The sequence below is a fragment of the Anopheles arabiensis genome, chromosome 2 (assembly GCF_016920715.1).
Source record: "Anopheles arabiensis isolate DONGOLA chromosome 2, AaraD3, whole genome shotgun sequence".
Classification (NCBI taxonomy): Eukaryota; Metazoa; Arthropoda; class Insecta; order Diptera; family Culicidae; genus Anopheles; species Anopheles arabiensis.
Genome location: NC_053517.1, coordinates 69525802 through 69546185, shown reverse-complemented (window position 1 = coordinate 69546185; position 20384 = coordinate 69525802). Strand labels below are relative to the sequence as shown.

The following is a 20384-nucleotide window of genomic DNA, read 5'->3' as shown; positions in this document are numbered from 1 at the left end:
GAGCGTTGGCGAGCTCGCGAACACCGGTTTTTGGACCTGCGGGTGCCAACCGTTAAACCCGATTATCCGTGCCGATTGGTCAGAAATGACAAACTATCCAATATGGCGTTGAGAAAAACTTTGTAATTTTTTAATCTCGTAATTGTTGCGATTTTTTATCTTCGGACCAATATTTTTGCAGTTCTATATATTATGGAACAACTAAAGTCTGATTTACGGACGAATTAAATGATGAAACATTCGACACAAAACACGCAGACAAATCATGATCCAACCCATTTGCTGCATCTTGTTACGCTAGTGCCATCTACCGGCCGCTAAACCAAGAACAAAAATGACATGGCTGACTGTGTCGTTAGTGTGTGCTTGGTCGTGGTAAGATTTTTCTTCATCAATATTTGCTATGCGAAATTGTTTTATTCTGGCTAAAAATACTACCCAAAGAAAGTGGAAAACTTGCTGAACAATTTAAGATAGTTAGATTTCCCGTTTCGCTCGATCCGAAGCTGGTATCATTGATTGAAAAAGTGAAACCCATTCCTTGCTTGTGTTAGCGAATACCGAAAAATTAGATGAATGTGCGAAAGAGAGCTAGAACATCGGGGGTGCATGGTAGAGTGAAACGGCTTGAGTGAGAAGTAAAAAATGGAGAAATTGGAGCCGTCAAAGCTTTCACACGCACATCGGAACGGAGCTACTTTTGCAACCACTTTGCTACCTGTCTCCGCCACACCACCACCACACCAACACCAGTAGTCTAGAAACTGTCTGCACATGACAAATCTTCCGATTGCGATGCTTCTTCATTGTTCTAACAGGTCTTGTTGTGCTCTTCTCTTTCACAGCTTGTGTAACTAAACCGCTATTTTAGACTAAAGAGCAGTATAATCGAATCTACATCTACCAACAACTCCAAAACCAACAAAACAGCTGCAAAAATCAAACAAAATCCCAACAATATTGTTTCATTAAAGACAACAAAAAAAAACTATCACTGGAAAAATACTCAACCATTTTTACCAAAAAAAAGGAAGGGAAAGTAAAAGGAAACCAACTATTAACGAGAAAAAATCGAAAAATCGATGCTTAGCAAAACCCTTGCAGGAGGCATTTGCATCCGCTAATGCAACCAACGGCATCGGTGCATCGATGAAAATGATGCGCGAGTAATCGCAAGCAAATGTTTCAATCCGCATGGACTGTGCAGGAACGCTAAAATAAGGGAAGAAAAACAGGGCGTAAGGCACACCAGCGAACCCGAACCGTGCTAAGCGTAACAGACAGAAACGAGCGTAAAAAACACACTAGCATAAAGCCTTATGAACCGTAAAAAATTGTGATCTCCAGTTTTCATCTTTTTTTTTTCAAATTCGTCAAATCAAGCTACTGGACGGAGCAGAAGAAAAAAAAAAATCGCACCAGAACTGCTACTCCAAGCAGAAGGACGAAACACTAGGAAACGAAGAAATAGTAGTTAATGCTACGGAGCAGCGGTAGAAGTAAGCAGTAAAACGGTCAGCAATTTATGCCTAACATCCCGGAGGATCAGGAAGGATCTGCAGCAAGAGTGAGCGTTGCGAAAAGTTTTGCACACGCGTTCGTTTGAGGTAAATGTGAGTGAATAATAACAGCAGCATTCATCAGCAATAGTCGGCCACAAAATTCCGTACAGATTCAAACACACAAAGGACAACTTAGCACGCATTTACGACATTTACGGTTCCGCACGCAAGCAAGCGAAGCAGGCGCACGGGGTAACGAAAACAGTTAAGAAAGAGAGAGAAAGAGAGGACAAAACAACAAACTGTATAATTTGCCATCATTTTCTCTCGAGTACCGGAACCACTCCCCCGTGTCCCGTATAAAGAACGCACAGTTTGTTTGCGCGACGCCGCTCAAGATCAAGGAAGGGTGGAACAAAAGATCAGCAGCAGTCATATAACAATAAGATCAATATACTGAAACAGAAACGAGGAACAAACGACATCAGCTCAGCCATAGCAGTCAGATATAAAATACATTAATATTCATCATCATCGTAGCCAGCAGCAGCAGCAGCAGCGGACATTTGCCTGACGACCAAAACACACAGTACGTACGTCTGGAAGTGTATGGGAGTAATCCGACACTAGTAGTAACACCAAAAATCAATTCGCAATTACGTTTTAAGCGATTTTGTACCACGCAACACAAGGACCGCCGAAAGAAGAGCAAAAAGGTGGAAAAAGTCAACAGTAACAGTAACAGCAGCAGCAGCAGCAACAATAACATAATAGGAAGTGAAACCCATCGTGCATGGTGTGTGGTGTAGTGTTTATACGAAACTAGTTGGTTCACTGATTAAACTATAGAACGATAGAACTTTTGTGACTAAACACCGAGAAGTGATTAGTGTTTCAGTTCAGTTTTGATTCCCCTTTTTTCGTTTCGATTTTTATGTGCAAAGTGAGTAGCCAAGTCAAGATCGCGACCGTTTTGCATTCGCAACATCCTTTTAGCTGGTTCCCGTTTTGATCGTAAGCAAACAGCACCGATTCTGCATCGTGTGTACAGCGCTTATCGCTCACGTGTTAGTGGTGCTCCCAATAGAAATAGCAAAACATTCATGAAGATTTGTCCAGAAAGAGTATCTGTGCTGCCGATCGGAAACTGCGAACTACTAAAACCAAATCGTCAAAAATAGAAGTACAAACTATCACCACAATACAGTCATATTGCTGGCACACTTCATCGAATCACACGCATAATAGTGTGGGATAAAATAGGAAGCCACAAGTTCTACCCGGTAACGATAATCGACTCCACTGACACTGGTCTGGCCATCGCAAAATAAATGGTGGAGTAACGAAAGCAACCAACAACAAGCGTAAACCCCGTTTGGTCGAGAGTACACCGTGCCGAGGATTCCAAAGTGCATCGATAGACGATTGGGAAACCCTTAACAAACAACAACATACAGCAATATTTTTCGCTTTGCCTACATACGTTTACACAAGAGCTGGACAGGACAACCGTTTTATTACTCTATCCCAGTGTCTAGTGAGAAACAGCAAACACGCACATAAAGTATACTTCCTCATCTTTGGGCACCCTAATATCGCCCCAGAGCTGTTGTTAAGCTGGAATATCGTGTACCGCTTCCGTTGATCTGACGGCGCTTTGAAAAGCAACCCGGTAAACGGCTTTCCGTCTCCGCAACAACGGATGGTTATGTGTTGGTAGTGTGTTTTTGTGTGTGTGAGGTGAAACACTATAGTGCGCACAGTGGTGTGTTGTACTGTGGACGTAAAATAACACCGGACTGATAAGGTGCGATTCGTGTATAGTTTGCGTGTATGCGTGTGTGTTTGGAGTGTAAATTCGCTGATAGTAAAAGTGATTAGTGTACGCAAACCATGAACACTGGCCATTCGTCGGAAATGGTAGCTTGAATAATTAAAAAAAAAAAAACAAGACTGTCGTAAAACAAGTTGCAGCGAAGCGAAGAGAAAACACGGTGAGAAACACAAAAAATAAGTCAAGCGAGGGAGTGATAGAGAAAAACATACAAATAAAACCATTCTGTGATAAAATTTAAAAAATATAACAAAATAAGCATATGTTTATTAAAGTGAAACTAAGTTAGGCTTACCGTAACCAAAACACAAGACAAACGAGAACGTAAAGCAAAACAAAAAAAAAAAACAATACAAGAAAACAAACACACACTTTTGTGGCGTAATGCTACGGTGCTGCGTTATAGCGAGACATTGAAACAAAGAATACGCCTGCAAATTCGTTCCTGAGCGAGTTCGTCTAAAGTAGTTAATAAAAACTCAACGCATTTGGATGAAAATCATCGCCAGCAGCTACGGCACAAGTGTGTTCTATTCATACGTACACACGTGCAGGTGTGGGCAGCATTATCCGCGGTTCTGCTGTATGCATTTGAGAAGCCACATAGGACAAAAGTAAGCGAAACATTCAGCAACTTCGTATGATAAACCGTTTCCCCGTTCATCCGTCGCGGTATTTCGTTCGTGCGTTCCCGTATTGCGGCAACGAACATTATTTCAATCTATCCAGTCCGGTTGTATGCTGAATCTCCGATATATCATGTACATTCGCTGAATTGCTCCAAAAGCGTAAAGTGTTTGTGTTATAGCAGTTCAAAAAATCCGCCGAACAAAATAGTGAATAAAGCTCCGTAAAACAAACGGTCGTCGTAATTGAAGTGTGATTTGGCTCTGTGAAATTTGCAAAAGAATAAAAACTGTTTCAAATTCCGAGGAACAGATTCCGTTTGTTGCAAAGCGCTCAAATGCTCGCGTAAGAACTTGAACCCATTGCGGAGATTACACAATTTTACGCTTCACAAAATTGTTTCATCAAACACGACGGATTGACGGAGAGCTGGTATCTTCCAGTCCCGAAATAGTGATTGTTCTAGCTTCTCATATTGAAGAACACTTCAATTTTTCCTAATACTGTGACACTTGTTTTTTAAACCCCATCCCGTGGTGATACAATCGCATTTGCTAAAAACAAAAAGTAATAAATACCACAGCAAAACAAATTTGTAAAGTGTTCGGAAACGTAAAACACACAACAATCGGGGTAGTAGAAATCAACTACAGCGCTTGTCGTTGCAGCATAAACATAGTGCGCCACATACAAAAAAAAACACACACACACATACATACACGAATATCTGATAAGGCTGATTTGTGAATATAACGGAAACCAAACTAAGCGATAAACAAGCGAAACAATTGCATACTACTAAAAATAAAAGTAATAAAAAAAAACAACAACACAACAAAGCGCTAGCGTGTAAGATAGTAGCGGAGTGTTAGAAACAGTAGAACACTCTTGAAACAAGTAAAAGTGACGATATACAAACATTAGTAACAAATTCTGGACGAAAAGAGCTGCATGCAAACTTCCCAAACACGCACGATAAAAACGGATCGTGAGAAAAATCGCTTGTGGGATTAGTGAAGTGTGAGCGGTGCGTGCGTGTGCGTGAGATAGAAAGAGATTAACCAGCAGTCGGAAAATTGTATCAACGGAATCGAACCAAAGGCGAGAACGGTGAAATTAATAGACCTTTTTCGGGTGAGGCGTAGAAAACAATACAGGCAAGATTTGGGTTAAACCAATATACTAAAACGCATTACAATTAGTCCACCATTGCAACCCGGTTCGTGAACGGTGAAGTGGAAGAAGAGTCGATCCTCCGGACACCAACGCAGTCCGTAGCGACGGCGAAGTGTGTGTGGTTCTTTTAAGTTTTCCATCCTGAAGAAAGTGTCAAATTTGCAATCTGTGAGGCTACTAAACCCGTAACGTGATCACATTTGCTGTTTATCGGAAGGAACGGAACGCATTACTACTCATTGAACGTGTCACTTTGACGGCGAGTCTATCGTTTTTTTTTGTCTGATTGGTTGATTTGTCTCAACAAACAAAACAAGCAAACAAAAGCCAAGAACCTTCTTTTCGTGTGTCAACGATCATCATCACCATGGGAAGCCAAACGAAACCTTTCCGTTCTGCTGATGGTAAGTGTTGCTTGGATGGGCGTTAGCGAAATGATTATGCTATAACAAAATGGGTTTATAAGGTTGAAATTATAATAAGTGGCGCTTCATTATTTAATTGCTCTCGTGTTAGATTTTTAAAACTTTGTACTGTACGAGCTAAATTTTTATCTTAATTATTCATACCATAATGCAAATCCAAACGCTAAACCTTCAAAGTGATTTTGTGTTTTACCGGTTCATTAGGAACGGGGTTGTTCGTATTGATTTTGAAAGCGATCATAGTAACATACAAAAACATACACCATTCTAGTACGTATGCTCTACGAGAAAATAGGGCCGTGGGAACAGGGATGATCAAAATTTAGATCTTCTAGTTTACGCCGTAGATTATGGAGTATTTGAAAATCGGTGATGGCAATTAACAATCAGTGACCAGTTTGACCGAAACAAAAATGAATGTTACAATCATTTAATGTATTGTTTTTTGCATTTACCGTTTATTTATAGCTTCATTTATGGATTATGTTGCGTACGGCCAGCGCAGCGATGTGTTCTACAGCGGCCAAACGAACCAACCGTCTGCTCCCCGGCAATCTATAAACCCATCGAATGTTTTCCCACCGATCGGTACGTTTAGCATCGAAGCGACTACGATGGCAGCTCCGAATCAAGGTGTTTTCGGTGGTGGCGATGCCATGAGCGTGATGGGCAATACCGGCACGACGGGCACTATCGGAGTGTTCAATGCTAACGCCATGATGAGCGTTCCGAACAACATGAACAGTGCGAACAATTCGTACTCTTCCGGCCAGAACACGAATGGTGTCGACGCTAGCCAGGGAACGCGCGAGACTGGCATCATTGAAAAATTGCTGGTACGTTCGCAATCGGAGGACATGTAAAGCAGAATGAGCGACAAAGATTCATTTGATAATGTAACAAATGTGTCTGTCACTTTCCATTTATTTACAGCATTCGTACGGGTTTATCCAGTGCTGTGAGCGACAGGCTCGACTCTTCTTCCACTTCTCGCAGTTCGGTGGCAATATCGAGCATCTGAAGATTGGCGATCCAGTGGAGTTTGAAATGACGTACGACAGACGTACCGGGAAACCGATCGCTAGCCAGGTGACGAAGATCGCCCCGGAGGTAGTACTGTCCGAGGAGCGCGTTACCGGCACCGTTACAACCGAGCTGAAGTGCGACTCCGCCCCTTCGGGAGGCAATACGAGCTCTTCCACCTCGAGCGACACTACGACCGGGCGCATTAGCTATGAGAACCGGGGCGAATGCTTCTTCCTACCGTATACCAAAGATGATGTCGAAGGAAACGTTTCGCTACGTTCGGGTGACAAGGTTAGCTTTCAAATAGCTACAAATCAAAGGTAAGCGACACTTTTGCTGCATATCCTTGCATAGCTACATCAGTGCACCATTGCATTGTATTGTGATTCTGTTGGATTTTACAGAGGTAACCTCGGTGCTTGTCACATCCGGCTGGAAAACCCGGCACATCCGGTAAAGTATCGCGGTGTCGTCTGCTCTATGAAAGACACATTCGGCTTTATCGAGCGGGCCGATGTGGTGAAAGAGATCTTTTTCCATTTCTCGGAAGCGGATAACACTATCGAACTTCGTCCTGGCGACGATGTTGAATTTATTATCCAAACCAGAAATGTAAGTGTTCACTAATCCCTTTACTCATACCGGAAATGAGTGCAATAATGGACGAAATATTTTCTTCTTATGTGTGTATCAGGGAAAAGAAGTGGCATGCAATATTGCTCGTTTGCCACCGGGATCGGTAATCTTCGAGGATGTCGATACGACCATCTACAAGGGACAGGTGCTGAAGCCACTTGATCGCAATAATCCGGCACGTCAGCAGACAAACGATCCGCTGCCGGGGCGCATTCGCTACCGTGCGGCCGACCACTCGGAGGTAGAAGTGCCATTCGGAGACAAGGACCAGAAAGGAGACTACACGCTGCGTCACGGAGACTGGGTACAGTTTTTGCTGGCGACCGATCGCCGCGATCAGTTGCAACGGGCCACATCCATTTCCCTGCTCGACGAAACATTCCAAGTGAGCGGTGAAAAGCGTGAGCAAGGCGTTGTCGCATCGTTAAAGGAAGGCTTTGGCTTTCTGCGCTGCGTCGAGCGAAGCGTTCGTCTATTTTTCCATTTTACTGAAGTGCTAGATACGGTAAGTGTAACGGATTTTAGGATAGACGTTACTGCTCTTAGACTGGTGCTAATCTTAATTTTCATCTTTTTCATCTGATTAATTCATTCCTTCCTTTTTTCAGAGCCGTGAAATTTGCGTCGATGACGAGGTTGAATTTACCGTCATTCAAGATCCTGGATCGAGCTTTGCTAACAACCGCCAAAGCGCTATCCGTATCAAACATTTGCCCATTGGTACGGTTAAGTTTGAAACTCTGATCGAGAGCAACGTTGAAGGCGTCGTATCCCGCGAGGCGCCTAAAAGTCCTATCAAATCACAGGAACGCACCGAGGGTGGCGTCATAACATACGGCCAAGGTCCAAACAAAAAGACTATAATGTATTTCTTGAAAGATTGTGATAAGCCACCACGTGTGGGTGATAAAGTCAGATTCAATATTTGTCAGGTAAAGTAAAGGCTGGTTTAGTTCTCTTAATGCGCTTAAACGCCAAACATCCCATGATTCGATGACGTGAACAGAAAGTCCATCGAGGAGGTTTCGCGGGATCAGTTTGGCGTTTAGCGGAATAATTTCCACGTTTCAACCGAATAATGTTCTTGATCTTGGTTAATGTAGGTAAAACGTAACAAAGAATTGATCGCAACGAACATTGTGGAGATCACTTCTAACACGCATCAAGCTCTGCAACAGCCGCAACTATTGCATCAACAACCCATGCAGCAGCAATTGCAGCAATCTCCCATTGCTGTCGATACGCAGCTAACGGTTGGAACGGTTCAATCGTCACAATCGCCTACGTCTGGCCTTAGCAATGGGTCTAGAGCGAATGGTAATTCGGTATTGAAGTCTAACTATACCAATGGCAATATTAAGCCAGGAAAAATTCACCATGGATTCATTGCGGTCTTGAAGGTACGACAAGTGCGTCCGATATACTATTATTCCCAACGATAATCTACGAATTTATTTTGCAGGAAAATTTCGGTTTCATTGAAACGGTCGAGCACGACCAGGAAGTATTTTTCCACTTCAGCAACTTTGTCGGCAATAGCAATACATTGGAGTTGGGACATGAAGTAGAATATACGCTCTCTACCCGTAATGCCATCAATGCGGGCAACTGCATTCCGGCAGAGAACGTTAAAGTACTACCGAAAGGAACGATTCAGCAACCGAAAGTTTTACCCTCTAGCTTCAATGGATCCGTCCTGCGTCCGTTGCGCTGCATCAATCCGGAACAGGTCGAATACAGTGGTTTGGTGCAGGTGAAGAACGAGCACGGCGATACATTGTCGACCCACGAGTTTGGTATTACCAGTCTAAAGAATCATCGCGATCTGCTGCAGAAGGATGATGTAGTAACATTCAAGATCGACGAGCTAAATCGTGCAATGGAGGTATGTATTGTTTGTGATACTGTTCATGACTCGTAGCTTCTATATGAGTTTCCGTAATTCTTGTTTTTCCGTTCCAGATTGCTCCCGTTCGTACCAAAAAGCAAGCCAAGGTAGATTCAATTAAGGGACAGTTCGGATTTTTGGATTTCGAAGTGGACGAAGGGAAAAAGTTGTTTTTCCACATGTCCGATGTTCAAGGCAACGTAAATCTCTATCTCGGAGATACGGTGGAGTTTTCCATCGTTACTAATCAGGCAAGTGTATAGTATGCGTACCACTGTTTATTCAAAATGAAAATGATGTTTTTACATTGTGTTTGAATATAATTTGGATGTTGATATGAAATGTCATGCTGAACGGGTTGTTGACATCATTATTAATCCGTATCCTTGTCATTTTCTATTGAACAGCGGAATGGTAAAACCTCTGCATGCAACGTTGTTAAAATAAACGATGCGAATGGACCGCGGCCCGAACGACTGATTTCCCGCATCAAGCTAAACTCCGTAGACGATAGTGGACCACGTCTAACTGTCATTCGTGCACCGAAAGGGCCGGACGGTACGAAAGGCTTCCATGCATCTGCCAGAACTCCTCGTTTAGTTGGTATGTAAAATGTTCATTTCTAATGTTTCCTTCTTCAAATTGTTTACGAAAGCTGAGAGGCCATTATTTTATTATTTCGTTCTTATTGGTTTATTTTTATTTTTTCTTCAATTATGTCGCAGGTATATATCCAGCGAATGAATAATAAGTAACGAAAACGAAATTAGCAGATTGTAATAAAATTATACCAATTACTCTTCATTTTTACTCAGTTTCATGTTTGTATTTCGGTTTCTATGAAAAACAAAAAAAAACAAAAAAGTTGTGTATGCCTATCTATTTTAGTTAATCAATTGAACGTTTAAAATAATTTGCTGTAAAAAGTAACGCGTTGCAGGAGGCATACGAAACAACAATAAATACAATGCAAAAAGTATCATCAATGGAACATAAACAACACATGTGATGAAACCAAAACTTTGTTTTGTGGTTACTGCTTGCGAAACGAAGCAAAATACTACGCTTATTGTTGCGTTGATCATTTCGCACTGCCAAACAGGATGTGTGAATTAAAAAAAACTATCTTCATTTAAAAAAAAGAAACACGAAAAGTGTTTGAAACCTTAGTTTACAGCCTAATTTACATCGAAGACTAATTTTAACATTCATAAACAAACAACAGGATACCTTATCTGGAAACAAATGTGCCCGAAGATTTAACGTATATTTACATTATCCTTATTGTCGGTAGACAATTGATTAGCTATTATTTAGAATTATGGTAAAAGTACCGATTCTTCATTTCTGATGTGATGATTTCGTCAGAATATTCGCAATCGATGTTCGCAATTCTTGCGCTAGTCGAAACATTTCATTATATTGAATGCATACCGAGGTGTAAAATTGTGTGGACGTTGCGTAAATCGAATAGTTTTGTTTTATTTTCAAACGATACAATTAACTAATTCAAACTAAAGAATTCTAGTGTCATGTTTTTTTTATTTGGGCCTTGAATAGTTTTTTTTTTTTTGTTTTTTTTTTTTTTGTTGGGATTGTATACAAAATTATTAAAAAGTAAATATAATTCTAACCGATCACAAACGGTGTGGTGCACAATTATGAAAACTTCTTTTTTGTTTTGATTTCATGCTAAACGAATAGTATCGCTACGGTTTATAAAATGTGCTTTAAGTTAACTGAACTAAAATCGAAGAAAAATATGTTTTATCTTTTTATTGCAACGTCAACATTTGAAAAATGACTCTCGGAAAAACGGCATGAAATATGTAATGCTTTGACTTTCAGCTATAGAATACATCACGAACGAAAAGAACACATTAAGCTAAAAGATGTGGTTTTGCAACGAAACAAAACCAGTATGAATCAGTTCGATCCTACAATACTACAAACACATTACATTTAGAATCTGTAAGATGCGTAGGAACTAAGTATGAATCTAATTCATCACTTTCTAACTGTATTCATTCGTTTCCTCCCTGTTACTCTTTGTACCACACCAAACCAAATGTTCCCTTTATCTTCCATCATACGACATGCTCTTTGGCATAAGAGGTAAACTTGTCTCAAAAACGGTACAATTTACATGGGAATCATCTCTTTCTTCTTTCTTATCGAAGAATATATTGTAAGTCGATGGAAATATATGCAACAGCGATAAGATCGGAGAACGACAAACATCTGCTTTTCAATTTGAGCACCGATGTTTGTGTTTTCCTGCAAAACCTCGCTGTAGATTGACTATTTTCCATTCATTGCCAATATGTTGGGTGTAGAAAAGCGGAAATGCATAACTCAACAAGAAGACGATGTTTGTATGATGCAACTTCCTGAGAAGCTGGTAAAAGAAAGAGAACATCAATGAAAATGAAACGAATCGTACTATTTTATACTTGATTATGATTATTTTGAAATCGGCTTTTATGAACTCTGTATCTATACGTTAAGTCAGGTTATGTTTTCAATATAAGAGCTACGTAACGAAAAAAAACAACTATGTGTAACTGAGCAAAAACAAAAAAAAAAGTATGAAAAGCGAAACCATTTGTGAAGTTAAGAAGAACATAAAGAATGGAAAGGCTATTGAAAGAAACACGTATCCCAACGCATATTTCCTCTTATAAAACATGATCTAGTCTGTGCAACAAATTGATACTAAAACAATGCAAAAGCAAGACATACGAATGATGGCATAGGTAGAATTCGTTAGCAATTAGTGGACGGCAAATGAGAGAACACACATAAACACAAAATCACGAAGCGAAGGAAAGGATGTAACGATGGAACATGTATAGTGATATTAGTGTCACTTGATGACGAACGCTTCTACTGCTCAGCAATACAAATAATGCAACTGTAATGAATGGTTTGAGATAACAAACACAAAAAACTGTGTGAAACAATTGTCTTATGTTTTTAAATTCGACCACTGCTACCAATTCTATTCCCTATACGAGAATGCAGGAACTGCTAACGAGTAAAATCTGTAATGCTAACAAAATAACAATATGTAAACAAAACAAACATACTCACGTATACACATACAGCCACATACACGTACACACAACAGGAATCTGTTGGCTTGGAAGAACTCTCGTATAGGATTTTAGTTACTTTTATAGAACAATAATTGATGGACGAATACGCAGCAGCAGCATGGAAAAATATACAATCTCCATCAGCAAAGCAAAGCAAATATACATCAACACGTTAATAAAGGTTATTCGGAATAGAGAAGCCATCTTGTCTAGTAACATGGATGGCAGTGCGAGAAGCAATTGACAACCGGTGCCAGCAACAACGATACATTACAGGCATAGAAAGGAACATGCGGTAGTGAACATAATAACGCTTGTAATGTAGATGAGAACAGAAACAAAAGTAAGAAACAAACAAATATGAATGAATAATTAAAAGCAAAACTACTATCATACAATAACTGCAGGCAAGAGGGAAAAAAAGAAGGTTGGCTTTAAAGTAAAACTTTAAGCTAAAAAAAAGAACAGATAACACAACAGACACATTCACACACATAGAACACATAGAACGAAAAAGAGATAAATAATACAACAATTATTAACATTTCGGGATCAAATGAAGGAACGTTTACAGGAGTGAACGTAAACGTGTAACACACAATGCTTAGTAAACGCAATCATTGCAACCGCCGCCAGCATAATAATAGGGCAACAATGGCCTGATATTTATATTCGGTTGGTTTTTACGGTTTTCTTTCCCTTTTTGATTGTCGCGCAAGCAATCATGCTACAAAAGAAAAAAGAAACTGCAAACAAACATATGCAAAAACATTTGCGAAAACTGTGTCTGTGCCCGTGTATTGCAATGGCGCAAACAGGCGCGCGCGTAACGTGTTTTAGTGCGTAAGTTGCTTTAGCTCAGGATGGCCCGATTTAAAACTATTGTTGAATAGTTGATGTGCAAAGCGATAAAAAACGGAAACACAAATTGTCAGACACAGCGGACGAATGACGGCAGCACATAAACGACGACGGCGTCCTGGAGTAGCATACGTGAACCCTGCATGTGGAGGTGGAAAAATTTATTCTTATCAAGCTATGCTACCCTCTTGTTTAGATGAACTAATGAACCTGGAACGTTGTAAACGAGCTAGTTTCATCTGGTTCTTTGTTTCAAGTGAAATTGCTTGCAAAGGATGACATTTTTGTTCTGGGTCGAGTTGAAGTTGAAAAAGAAAAATGCAAAATACACAACACACACACAAGTAAACTTTCCGAGCGCTTTTCTGAAGACAGCGAGAGGGGGAAGACCGATCCCGATAAAAGGAAGGAATAAAGCGAAAGAGGGGTAAAGAAAGGACAGTTCAGAACCAGTATCTATGAGCATGATTATAATTCTACAGGTGAACAAAATAAAAAAAATGAAACATAACAGAAAAAAAACAAAACAAAACAAAAAAAACGTAAAATTTAAATAAAACAACAAAAAACAAATGAAATCAATACAACATTGTAACTGAACGAAGTAAACACGCAAAGCTCTGATGTAACCAATAAACCAAGCAAGCAAACAACAACAAACAAACAAACAAAACAACCAAATAAGCATTACACAAAAACAAACTAATGTTTCGGCTTTCGTTCTCTTTCTTCGTTTCTGGTATGGTATGATGACATTCAGGTGTTTAGTGTGGTTTTTGAGAATATATAAGCGTTGCTGGTTGGTCCAGTCTGGTGGTATAGTCGTCAAATCGCACGACCTAATAATAACATGGTCGTCATGGGTTCAAGCACCGAATGGACCGTGCCCCCATATTGTGTAGGACTTGACTATCCTGCTGTGTGTGTTATCAATTAGTCACTGAAAACCAAGCCTCCATTAGGGGTGGTACAAGCAGGCCTTGGCCGACAACGGTTGTTGTGGTTGTGCCAAAGAAAAGCAGAGCGTCTACAACAGTTCATTAATAACGTCCTATTAATTGGCTGTAATCTTATTAATTAATTTCATCTTATTTCTACTAGTGTGTACCATCGGATTTTAAAATTCAACAAATTTATTGAAAATAGAACTTTATTGTGAAACAATATTGTCTAAGAGCTAGTTTGATTCAAACTGTTCGTCGTATTTGCTAGAGTAGTGTTCGGTGCGAGGGACTTTGTTGTTGTTTTCATCAAATGTTTCTAGATCAGTGTTCTGTATCATTCACCAGTACGTACAGATATTACATATGCTTTATAGGCACTCCGTCCGTCCTAACCGCTTCGTGCATTACAGTGCCATTTCATCTGTTTGCGGCTGCTGTAGGTAGTGTGAAAGGGGTGGGGTGCCCATATGATGTGGGTAAGCAAAGGCTTATCAATGCGTATTATCGTCATGGGTTCGTCGTAACAAATGATGCCGCGTGTAGAGTGTGCCGCGCGACACATACAAGGGTACAGTATGGTTATAAGTTTGGTAGAAACGGGCGTGCAGGGTTAGTGATAAACAAACACTTTGCTACTCTTTTCATTGTACTAAATCCGTCTCTCTTTCGCGCCCCTTTCCCGGTAGAGATTCGACTTATACGTATACTGATGTAATTGGATCTAACTATGTGACGGAGGAACGGAATCAAAAGCCAGTATCTAAATAACGACACACTCGTGAGGGAACTTGGTGCCCGGGGGCAGCTGGTCGGGTTTAGGACACACTGGAAAGCAAAAAGCAGAAGAAAATGATGTCGATAAGCCCACGCATCAATAATATGCACCATATGTGCACATGCACTCTCTCTCTCTCTTTACTTACTTCGGTGACATCGGTTACCCCAGTAGCCGGTTCCTTCGCAGCGACACTTGTACTGTGGCATTGTCGTTACTTGCGTGCACGTACCCCCGTTCATGCATGGCTGTCGGTTACAGATGTCACTGGAGCGTCCCTGGGAAAATATGAAAAGGGTCAATCTCTTTGTCATTCTCTCTCTCTCTCTCTCTCTCTCTCTCTCTCTCTCTCTCTCTCTCTCTCTGACTGTAGTGTGCATAAGAAGGGAACGAACCTTCAATGCATCCTGGCACTCCTTCTTGGTGGCGTAGCGAAATTCCGATTTGCAGCCAAACGCACAAGTGCACTGACCGTTATCTATTCGGCATCCCTGTTGCGTTTGGTCCAGATCGCAGCTCTGCGTCGACCTGATAAGTACGGCCACTGTAAGATCGTGAGGGAAAACGGGAGGGGTCCCAAACAGAAACAGGAAACTAGACCGTTAGACTGATAAGCGATATAACTGTTTGACGGTGCTGAAGGAACGAACCCAGACCACGGCACTATCTCACAAAGCTGGGAAGGCAATGCGTTTTACGTGGAAGGCATTTCAGCAATTTTACTCGATTTATTTTTGTCTTCCCTTTTAACCAAAGGGAAGAAAACACATTTGTATTTAATTTTGTGCGAATTAATTCCTATTTAAATCGAAACACATTACCTAGTGCGATCGCACACAGCAGAGTAAATGAGCACGGTGAATGAAATCTAAACATCGCTCCCGGTGGCCACTTTTGTAGCTGTGTCGTCGTTGGCGCTCGATTGCCTTTGGGCAGTACACTGTCACCCGTGATAGTGGAAGCACAATTCACAATATTCAATTGCACAGAACGCTTTAAACGCAGAACCGACGAATACACCTGGCCAAACTACAACGCTACATTAAGCACAGAGGAGCACCGTGCGTACGCTCTGGTGGCTTTTCTTGCCGTTGACTCTGCCCTGCCGAGTGAAGCTGTTCGCGTTCAGTCAGCGACTAACTTGGTCGCTGGGGTTGGTACAGCATCCGAAAGGCTGGCTGCGTTCACAAGCGCACGACCCGATGCATGGTTGCACGATGCTCGGTGTGTTATTTTGTTTCTCTTTTCGTCTGCACTGGACCGTACGTATAACATTTCCATGGAAGCAAGCGAGATAACTACAGGAAGAGCGGGACGAGCCTGACGAAACGTGGCTGATAACAACCCACAGCAGAAGAACGAGTGCCTGATAACGTTCTGAAACGTAAATGCCCCACCAGCGTGTGGGCAAGCCAGAACGGTTCTCCGGGCAAGCCAGCCAGCCAGCCAGCCAGCCAGCCAGCCAGCACACGATCGTCAGCATACGCGATACGCGATCTCGTAAACGGGCAGCAGTAGAGTTTGTTGAACATCATCATCATCATCATCATCATTCTCGACAACGTTGCTTCCGGCACGCTGATAAATCCTTATTGCACGGCACAGCAACGGTAGCTGGGTTGAGGAAGAGTTCGTTCTTTCCATTCACACATCAACAAGCCGGCAATAAAATGTACCATCAATATGCGTTGCCTCTCCATATCTTCCTACTCCTCCCTGCCCATCGATAGATAGCAAGGTTCTATATTTATTCTTGTTACTATTTCTAGAATACTTTTCGAACTTGTACTTTCTGGGCTTACGTTTTGAATCTTTGGTGCATTGCGTCTCTTCGACGCGTCCTCTTCTCTATTCCCCTAACCAAGGAACGCGTATAAAGGTAGCAAACTTTTGCGAACCATCTGGTACGGCAGCTTCTGTGCGTTGTTTTTGATCTTCCTATCTGCACCGCGTGCCATTAATAGCTCCGCCAGCTCGAGCTGCATTTCCTCAAACGCGTAATGCAGGGCAGTGTTTCCACTATCATCCTGTGCATTTATTTCCACACCATGATCAAGCAGCAGCTCGATGGTCTTTAGCGAATGGCCGTACCATTGAGCGCTCCGAAAACGGTGTGCAATCGCAATCAACGGATTTCGCCCCCAGTTATCCCTTGCTTTCAGTGTTACGCCCTTCTGCAGCAACCGTTCTATCACGTCCAGATTGGGTTCCTCCATGTACACGAGCATACCCAGCAGCGGTGTGCAGCCGTACTCGTCGCGCACGTCGAAATCGATTTCGTACCCATAGTCCAAAAACCAACGAGCCGCGTCGTTGATTGCCCGGTGACACACCTTCCGAAAGAACTCGGCCGCTTCCGTTCGGGAATGGTTGTACAAACTGTCGAATAGCGTTTTTCGTATGTCGGGATACTGTTCCAGATATCGACCGCAGCTGCAGGTGAAAAAGTCACGATTCTGATTGCCCAGCATCCAGGGCAGGAAAGCGTGCGCAATCTCGGGGAACCAGCTGAGGTGTACAATTTTCGGTAGTAAAGCCCAAGCCGCACAGTGCTGCTTACCGTACAACGTTTTCACCAATGCGCTTCCGTTCACTAGCTCCACGTCGGCACCTTGCTTGAGCAGGTAGCTGACCGTCGAACAGCAGTTCGCTAGGGACAGTGGTACATTACCGTCGTGCGTCGGCTGGTTTATATCGAACCCGAGCTCCAGCAGCTTCGTGAGGATCGCTTGGCGAGAGTAGCTTCCCACCTTGCTGGCGAAATGCAGCAGATTGTACCCATGGTCGTTGGTGACCGTTGGATCTATGCGCATTTTGTCGTACAGCAATTCAAACGCGTCCATACTTCGAACCGAAAATATTGGCCAATTTCCTTCGTTGTCCTTTTGGTGTAGGTCAGTGCCACAGGCCAGCAGGTTTTTGATCAGCTCTAGCTCATCCCAATCCACTGCCTGGTGAAGAAGGTTCCTGTTCCGCTCGTCCACCACGTGCTCCAGTGGCAGTCCTTCCGCTTTCAGCGCTGCCATAGCATCATCGAACGATTTTTGTAGTGCGTAGAATCGGTCGGTGAAAGCTGCAAATGTGATCGATGATCGACCGTGAGTGACAATTACGCTAAAGATGCTTCCACTCAATACTTACATTTAGTCTGCTGACGTTTGATTGCTTCCGTAATGGTTTGGTTGATCACATCCTGCTGCTCGGGGAATGCGGCTGCCAGCAATGTAAACGGCTCCCTGTACACGGACCTGTCGAACCAGGGCTGACCGGTAGCGTACTCCTGCAGTTTGGCGGGTTCGGATCGTAGGTAGTCTTTATGATGGTCCAGGATAAACCTTAGCATTTCCACCTTTCTTTGCCTCAGTGTGATGCCTAAGATTGGAAACGCGGCTGTGGTTTCGAAGATTGGTTTAACAGAGGGATTCTGCTCGTATAGCTCCTTCAAAAACTCCAGATGATCGTGTTTGAAGAGATGATGGAGCACGTTATCCCCTTCATAAGCTGCCAACTTCAGAATGTCCACATTTCGTCGGATTCCCTCGAAACAGTACTCGAGTGCTATCTTTCTCATTAACAATTCTACAACATTCGCGTTTTCACCGTTCTGGTACGCTAGGTCCAGCCCATACTGTACCACGTATTTGCTGCATTGTTCTTTTGAATGTGATCGTATGAGTGACCACGTGGTCATGAAACTGTATTCTTCACACCGGTGGGTAAAGATGCGATTGAATGCTTGCGATTCCGTTTCACCAAATTGCTCTCTACGATAGGTAATCAAGGCCTTCAGTACGTAGTCCACCATTTGCGGATTGCTCTGCTCTACCGCGATGTGAAACGCATTTCTTTGTCTGCTGTCCTGCACGGTTGGATCGTACCGGTTGATGTACTTCGTGAGCAGCAGCTTAACGATGTACATCTTCATCGTACGGATGGCAGTCATCAGGGGAATGCTCTCGGACTCTCCCGTAGCAGACAGCTGTGAGCCGTGGGCAACCAGCAGGGCCACCATGCCGGCACGATCGTACAGACAGGCGGTCTGCAGGTAGGTCAAACAATCCGACCGCAAATCGGTCTTGTCCAGCGAAACGACCCCGTTGGGCAGAAGCGCATTGATGCAGCGCATTACGTCGGTTCGCTTTTCCGCCGAGCACACGTCCAGCGCGACGAGCCGGTTGACGTCGTCCACGGTGGGCGAACGAAGTAACACAAACACTTGCACATTGAACGGGATAGCCGAGGGGCAGGAGCTGGCCAACAGCGCCACTTGCTTGCATTCCTCCTCGGTGCAGGCCACCAGGATGGGCCGCTTTTTCCAGCAATTGTTTTCCGCTTTCCACATGAACCTCTTCTGCATGTGCTCTTTCACGATCGCCACATCGGAGGCGTAGCACACGAGCAGTATCTTCACGGCCAGTGTCGCATCATGCGCTATGGCCGCGTGCATTGGCGATAGGCCGTCCTTGTTCGCACGGTATGGACTGTCACCCTGCTCCAAACGCTTCTGCACCTCTTTTGGCCAATTGTTTGCCGCACACCAGTGCAGCAGATCGTCCTTAAAATTGTTCCTATGAAATTTTCTTCTATCCATCGTTGATGTGTCGTTGATGACTCAAACTTTGCGAGCACTGGCCAGGCACTGTGGCAAACCCGCCCGACATTGACAACTGATGGGCGCCCGCGCTCCGTCCCGGTGTTTTATATTGAACGTATTGCGATAAATATCGAAATGTGCATACCATTGCGTCATATAGCGACACTTGCTGCATTGCACACATTACCGCAACAGGAGTGATTAGATGAAGGGCTTGCATTGGATGAATCACCTTTTGGCTGCTTCCAACTGTCAGTTACAGCGGGATCGGGAGGAGTTTAAGGTTGGTTAGATCTGTAAGTGAAAACATTACAAGCATCGTACTTATTTCATTTAAATTATTTTACTTATAGACTGTACATACGCGTTTTTTTGTTTGCCTTTTTGGTACTTGATAAGTATGCCTCCTTTGTTTACTGTTGATGTTTTGTTGTAGCGATGGGAAAATTGAAGTTGTGGACGGAATCGATTCCGACTAGCTCTGAATTTTTGTGGAATCGATTCCAGATAGTAGGTCCGGAATCAATTTGTGGAATCGGTTCTGGAATCTGAATCACCTCGGTATCGGAATCCTCCAAGGAACCGGTTTCGGAATCGGCTACGGAATCGCAGTTGGCTCCTCAATTAGAATCGGCTTCGAAATCAAATTCGATTTCGGTATCTCGATGAGCATAGGCGTGTTTGGTTTCTTAAGGCCGGGGGACATTGTCCGCAATCGCTAGTGTAATTTAAATTTTCACCAGCGCACCTGGCGGCGGCTGGCCGAAGTATTTTGCCAAACAGGTTGCGCTTCAGAAAATATGTTATTTTTCCTTGTTTTTTTTTTATTTAAAACTGAACTGGAAAAGTTTTTTCGGAATTGATTGAATCAAACTGGATTTGATAGTTAAGCATGTTATGCATGTGTTTCAGCCATTTTTGCATAAAAAAAACTTTAAAAGACTACAGTCTGTTCCCGAGTTACACGGTTCTCGACTTACGCGGATTCGGAGATACGC

At 42.7% G+C, this 20384-nt stretch overlaps 3 protein-coding genes across 5 annotated transcripts; 1 reads left to right on the top strand and 2 right to left on the bottom strand.

The window, feature by feature from the left end:
- The first annotated feature begins 252 nt into the window (after positions 1–252).
- Positions 253–13614, top strand: LOC120896989 (cold shock domain-containing protein E1). 3 transcript variants are annotated; one of them, XM_040301553.1, is made up of 13 exons: positions 253–375; positions 846–2091; positions 2171–5543; positions 6033–6400; positions 6498–6910; positions 6995–7202; positions 7285–7731; positions 7835–8158; positions 8330–8626; positions 8689–9111; positions 9189–9365; positions 9522–9717; positions 9840–13614. In XM_040301553.1, exons 3-13 carry the CDS (start codon positions 5507–5509, stop codon positions 9860–9862), a joined length of 2913 nt encoding a protein of 970 aa, XP_040157487.1. In that variant the 5' UTR covers positions 253–375; positions 846–2091; positions 2171–5506; the 3' UTR covers positions 9863–13614. The 3 variants fall into 3 exon arrangements, with proteins under 3 accessions (XP_040157487.1, XP_040157486.1, XP_040157488.1); XM_040301552.1 differs by having other exon boundaries at positions 846–5543; XM_040301554.1 differs by lacking the exons at positions 253–375; positions 846–2091; positions 2171–5543 and adding an exon at positions 5826–5933.
- A 591-nt stretch (positions 13615–14205) lies between these two features.
- LOC120896991 (neurogenic locus notch homolog protein 1-like) lies at positions 14206–15941 on the bottom strand. Its single transcript, XM_040301557.1, has 4 exons — positions 15614–15941; positions 15188–15336; positions 14941–15070; positions 14206–14842 (listed from the first exon to the last, which is right to left on the bottom strand). The coding sequence occupies exons 1-4, from the start codon at positions 15666–15668 to the stop codon at positions 14778–14780; spliced, it is 399 nt and encodes a 132-aa protein (XP_040157491.1). The 5' UTR covers positions 15669–15941; the 3' UTR covers positions 14206–14777.
- Positions 15942–16476: 535 nt separating this feature from the next.
- Positions 16477–19811, bottom strand: LOC120896990 (putative ankyrin repeat protein RF_0381). Its single transcript, XM_040301555.1, has 3 exons — positions 19751–19811; positions 17934–19680; positions 16477–17865 (listed from the first exon to the last, which is right to left on the bottom strand). The coding sequence occupies exons 2-3, from the start codon at positions 19381–19383 to the stop codon at positions 16649–16651; spliced, it is 2667 nt and encodes an 888-aa protein (XP_040157489.1). The 5' UTR covers positions 19384–19680; positions 19751–19811; the 3' UTR covers positions 16477–16648.
- Between the last annotated feature and the right edge of the window lie 573 nt (positions 19812–20384).

Bases quoted from the DNA above. Each gene is read 5' to 3' on its own strand.
- LOC120896989 (XM_040301553.1), top strand. From the start codon at position 5,507: ATGGGAAGCCAAACGAAACCTTTCCGTTCTGCTGATG. The intron at 6,911-6,994 runs GTAAGCGACACT...TGGATTTTACAG, and splicing joins CAAATAGCTACAAATCAAAG to AGGTAACCTCGGTGCTTGTC. The intron at 9,112-9,188 runs GTATGTATTGTT...TTTCCGTTCCAG, and splicing joins AGCTAAATCGTGCAATGGAG to ATTGCTCCCGTTCGTACCAA.
- LOC120896991 (XM_040301557.1), bottom strand. From the start codon at position 15,668: ATGTTTAGATTTCATTCACCGTGCTCATTTACTCTGCTGTGTGCGATC. The intron at 15,337-15,613 runs GTAATGTGTTTC...ACGATCTTACAG, and splicing joins GCTGTGTGCGATCGCACTAG to TGGCCGTACTTATCAGGTCG. The intron at 15,071-15,187 runs GTTCGTTCCCTT...ATATTTTCCCAG, and splicing joins AGTGCCAGGATGCATTGAAG to GGACGCTCCAGTGACATCTG.
- LOC120896990 (XM_040301555.1), bottom strand. From the start codon at position 19,383: ATGGATAGAAGAAAATTTCATAGGAACAATTTTAAGGACGATCTGCTG. The intron at 17,866-17,933 runs GTAAGTATTGAG...TCACATTTGCAG, and splicing joins CAAACGTCAGCAGACTAAAT to CTTTCACCGACCGATTCTAC.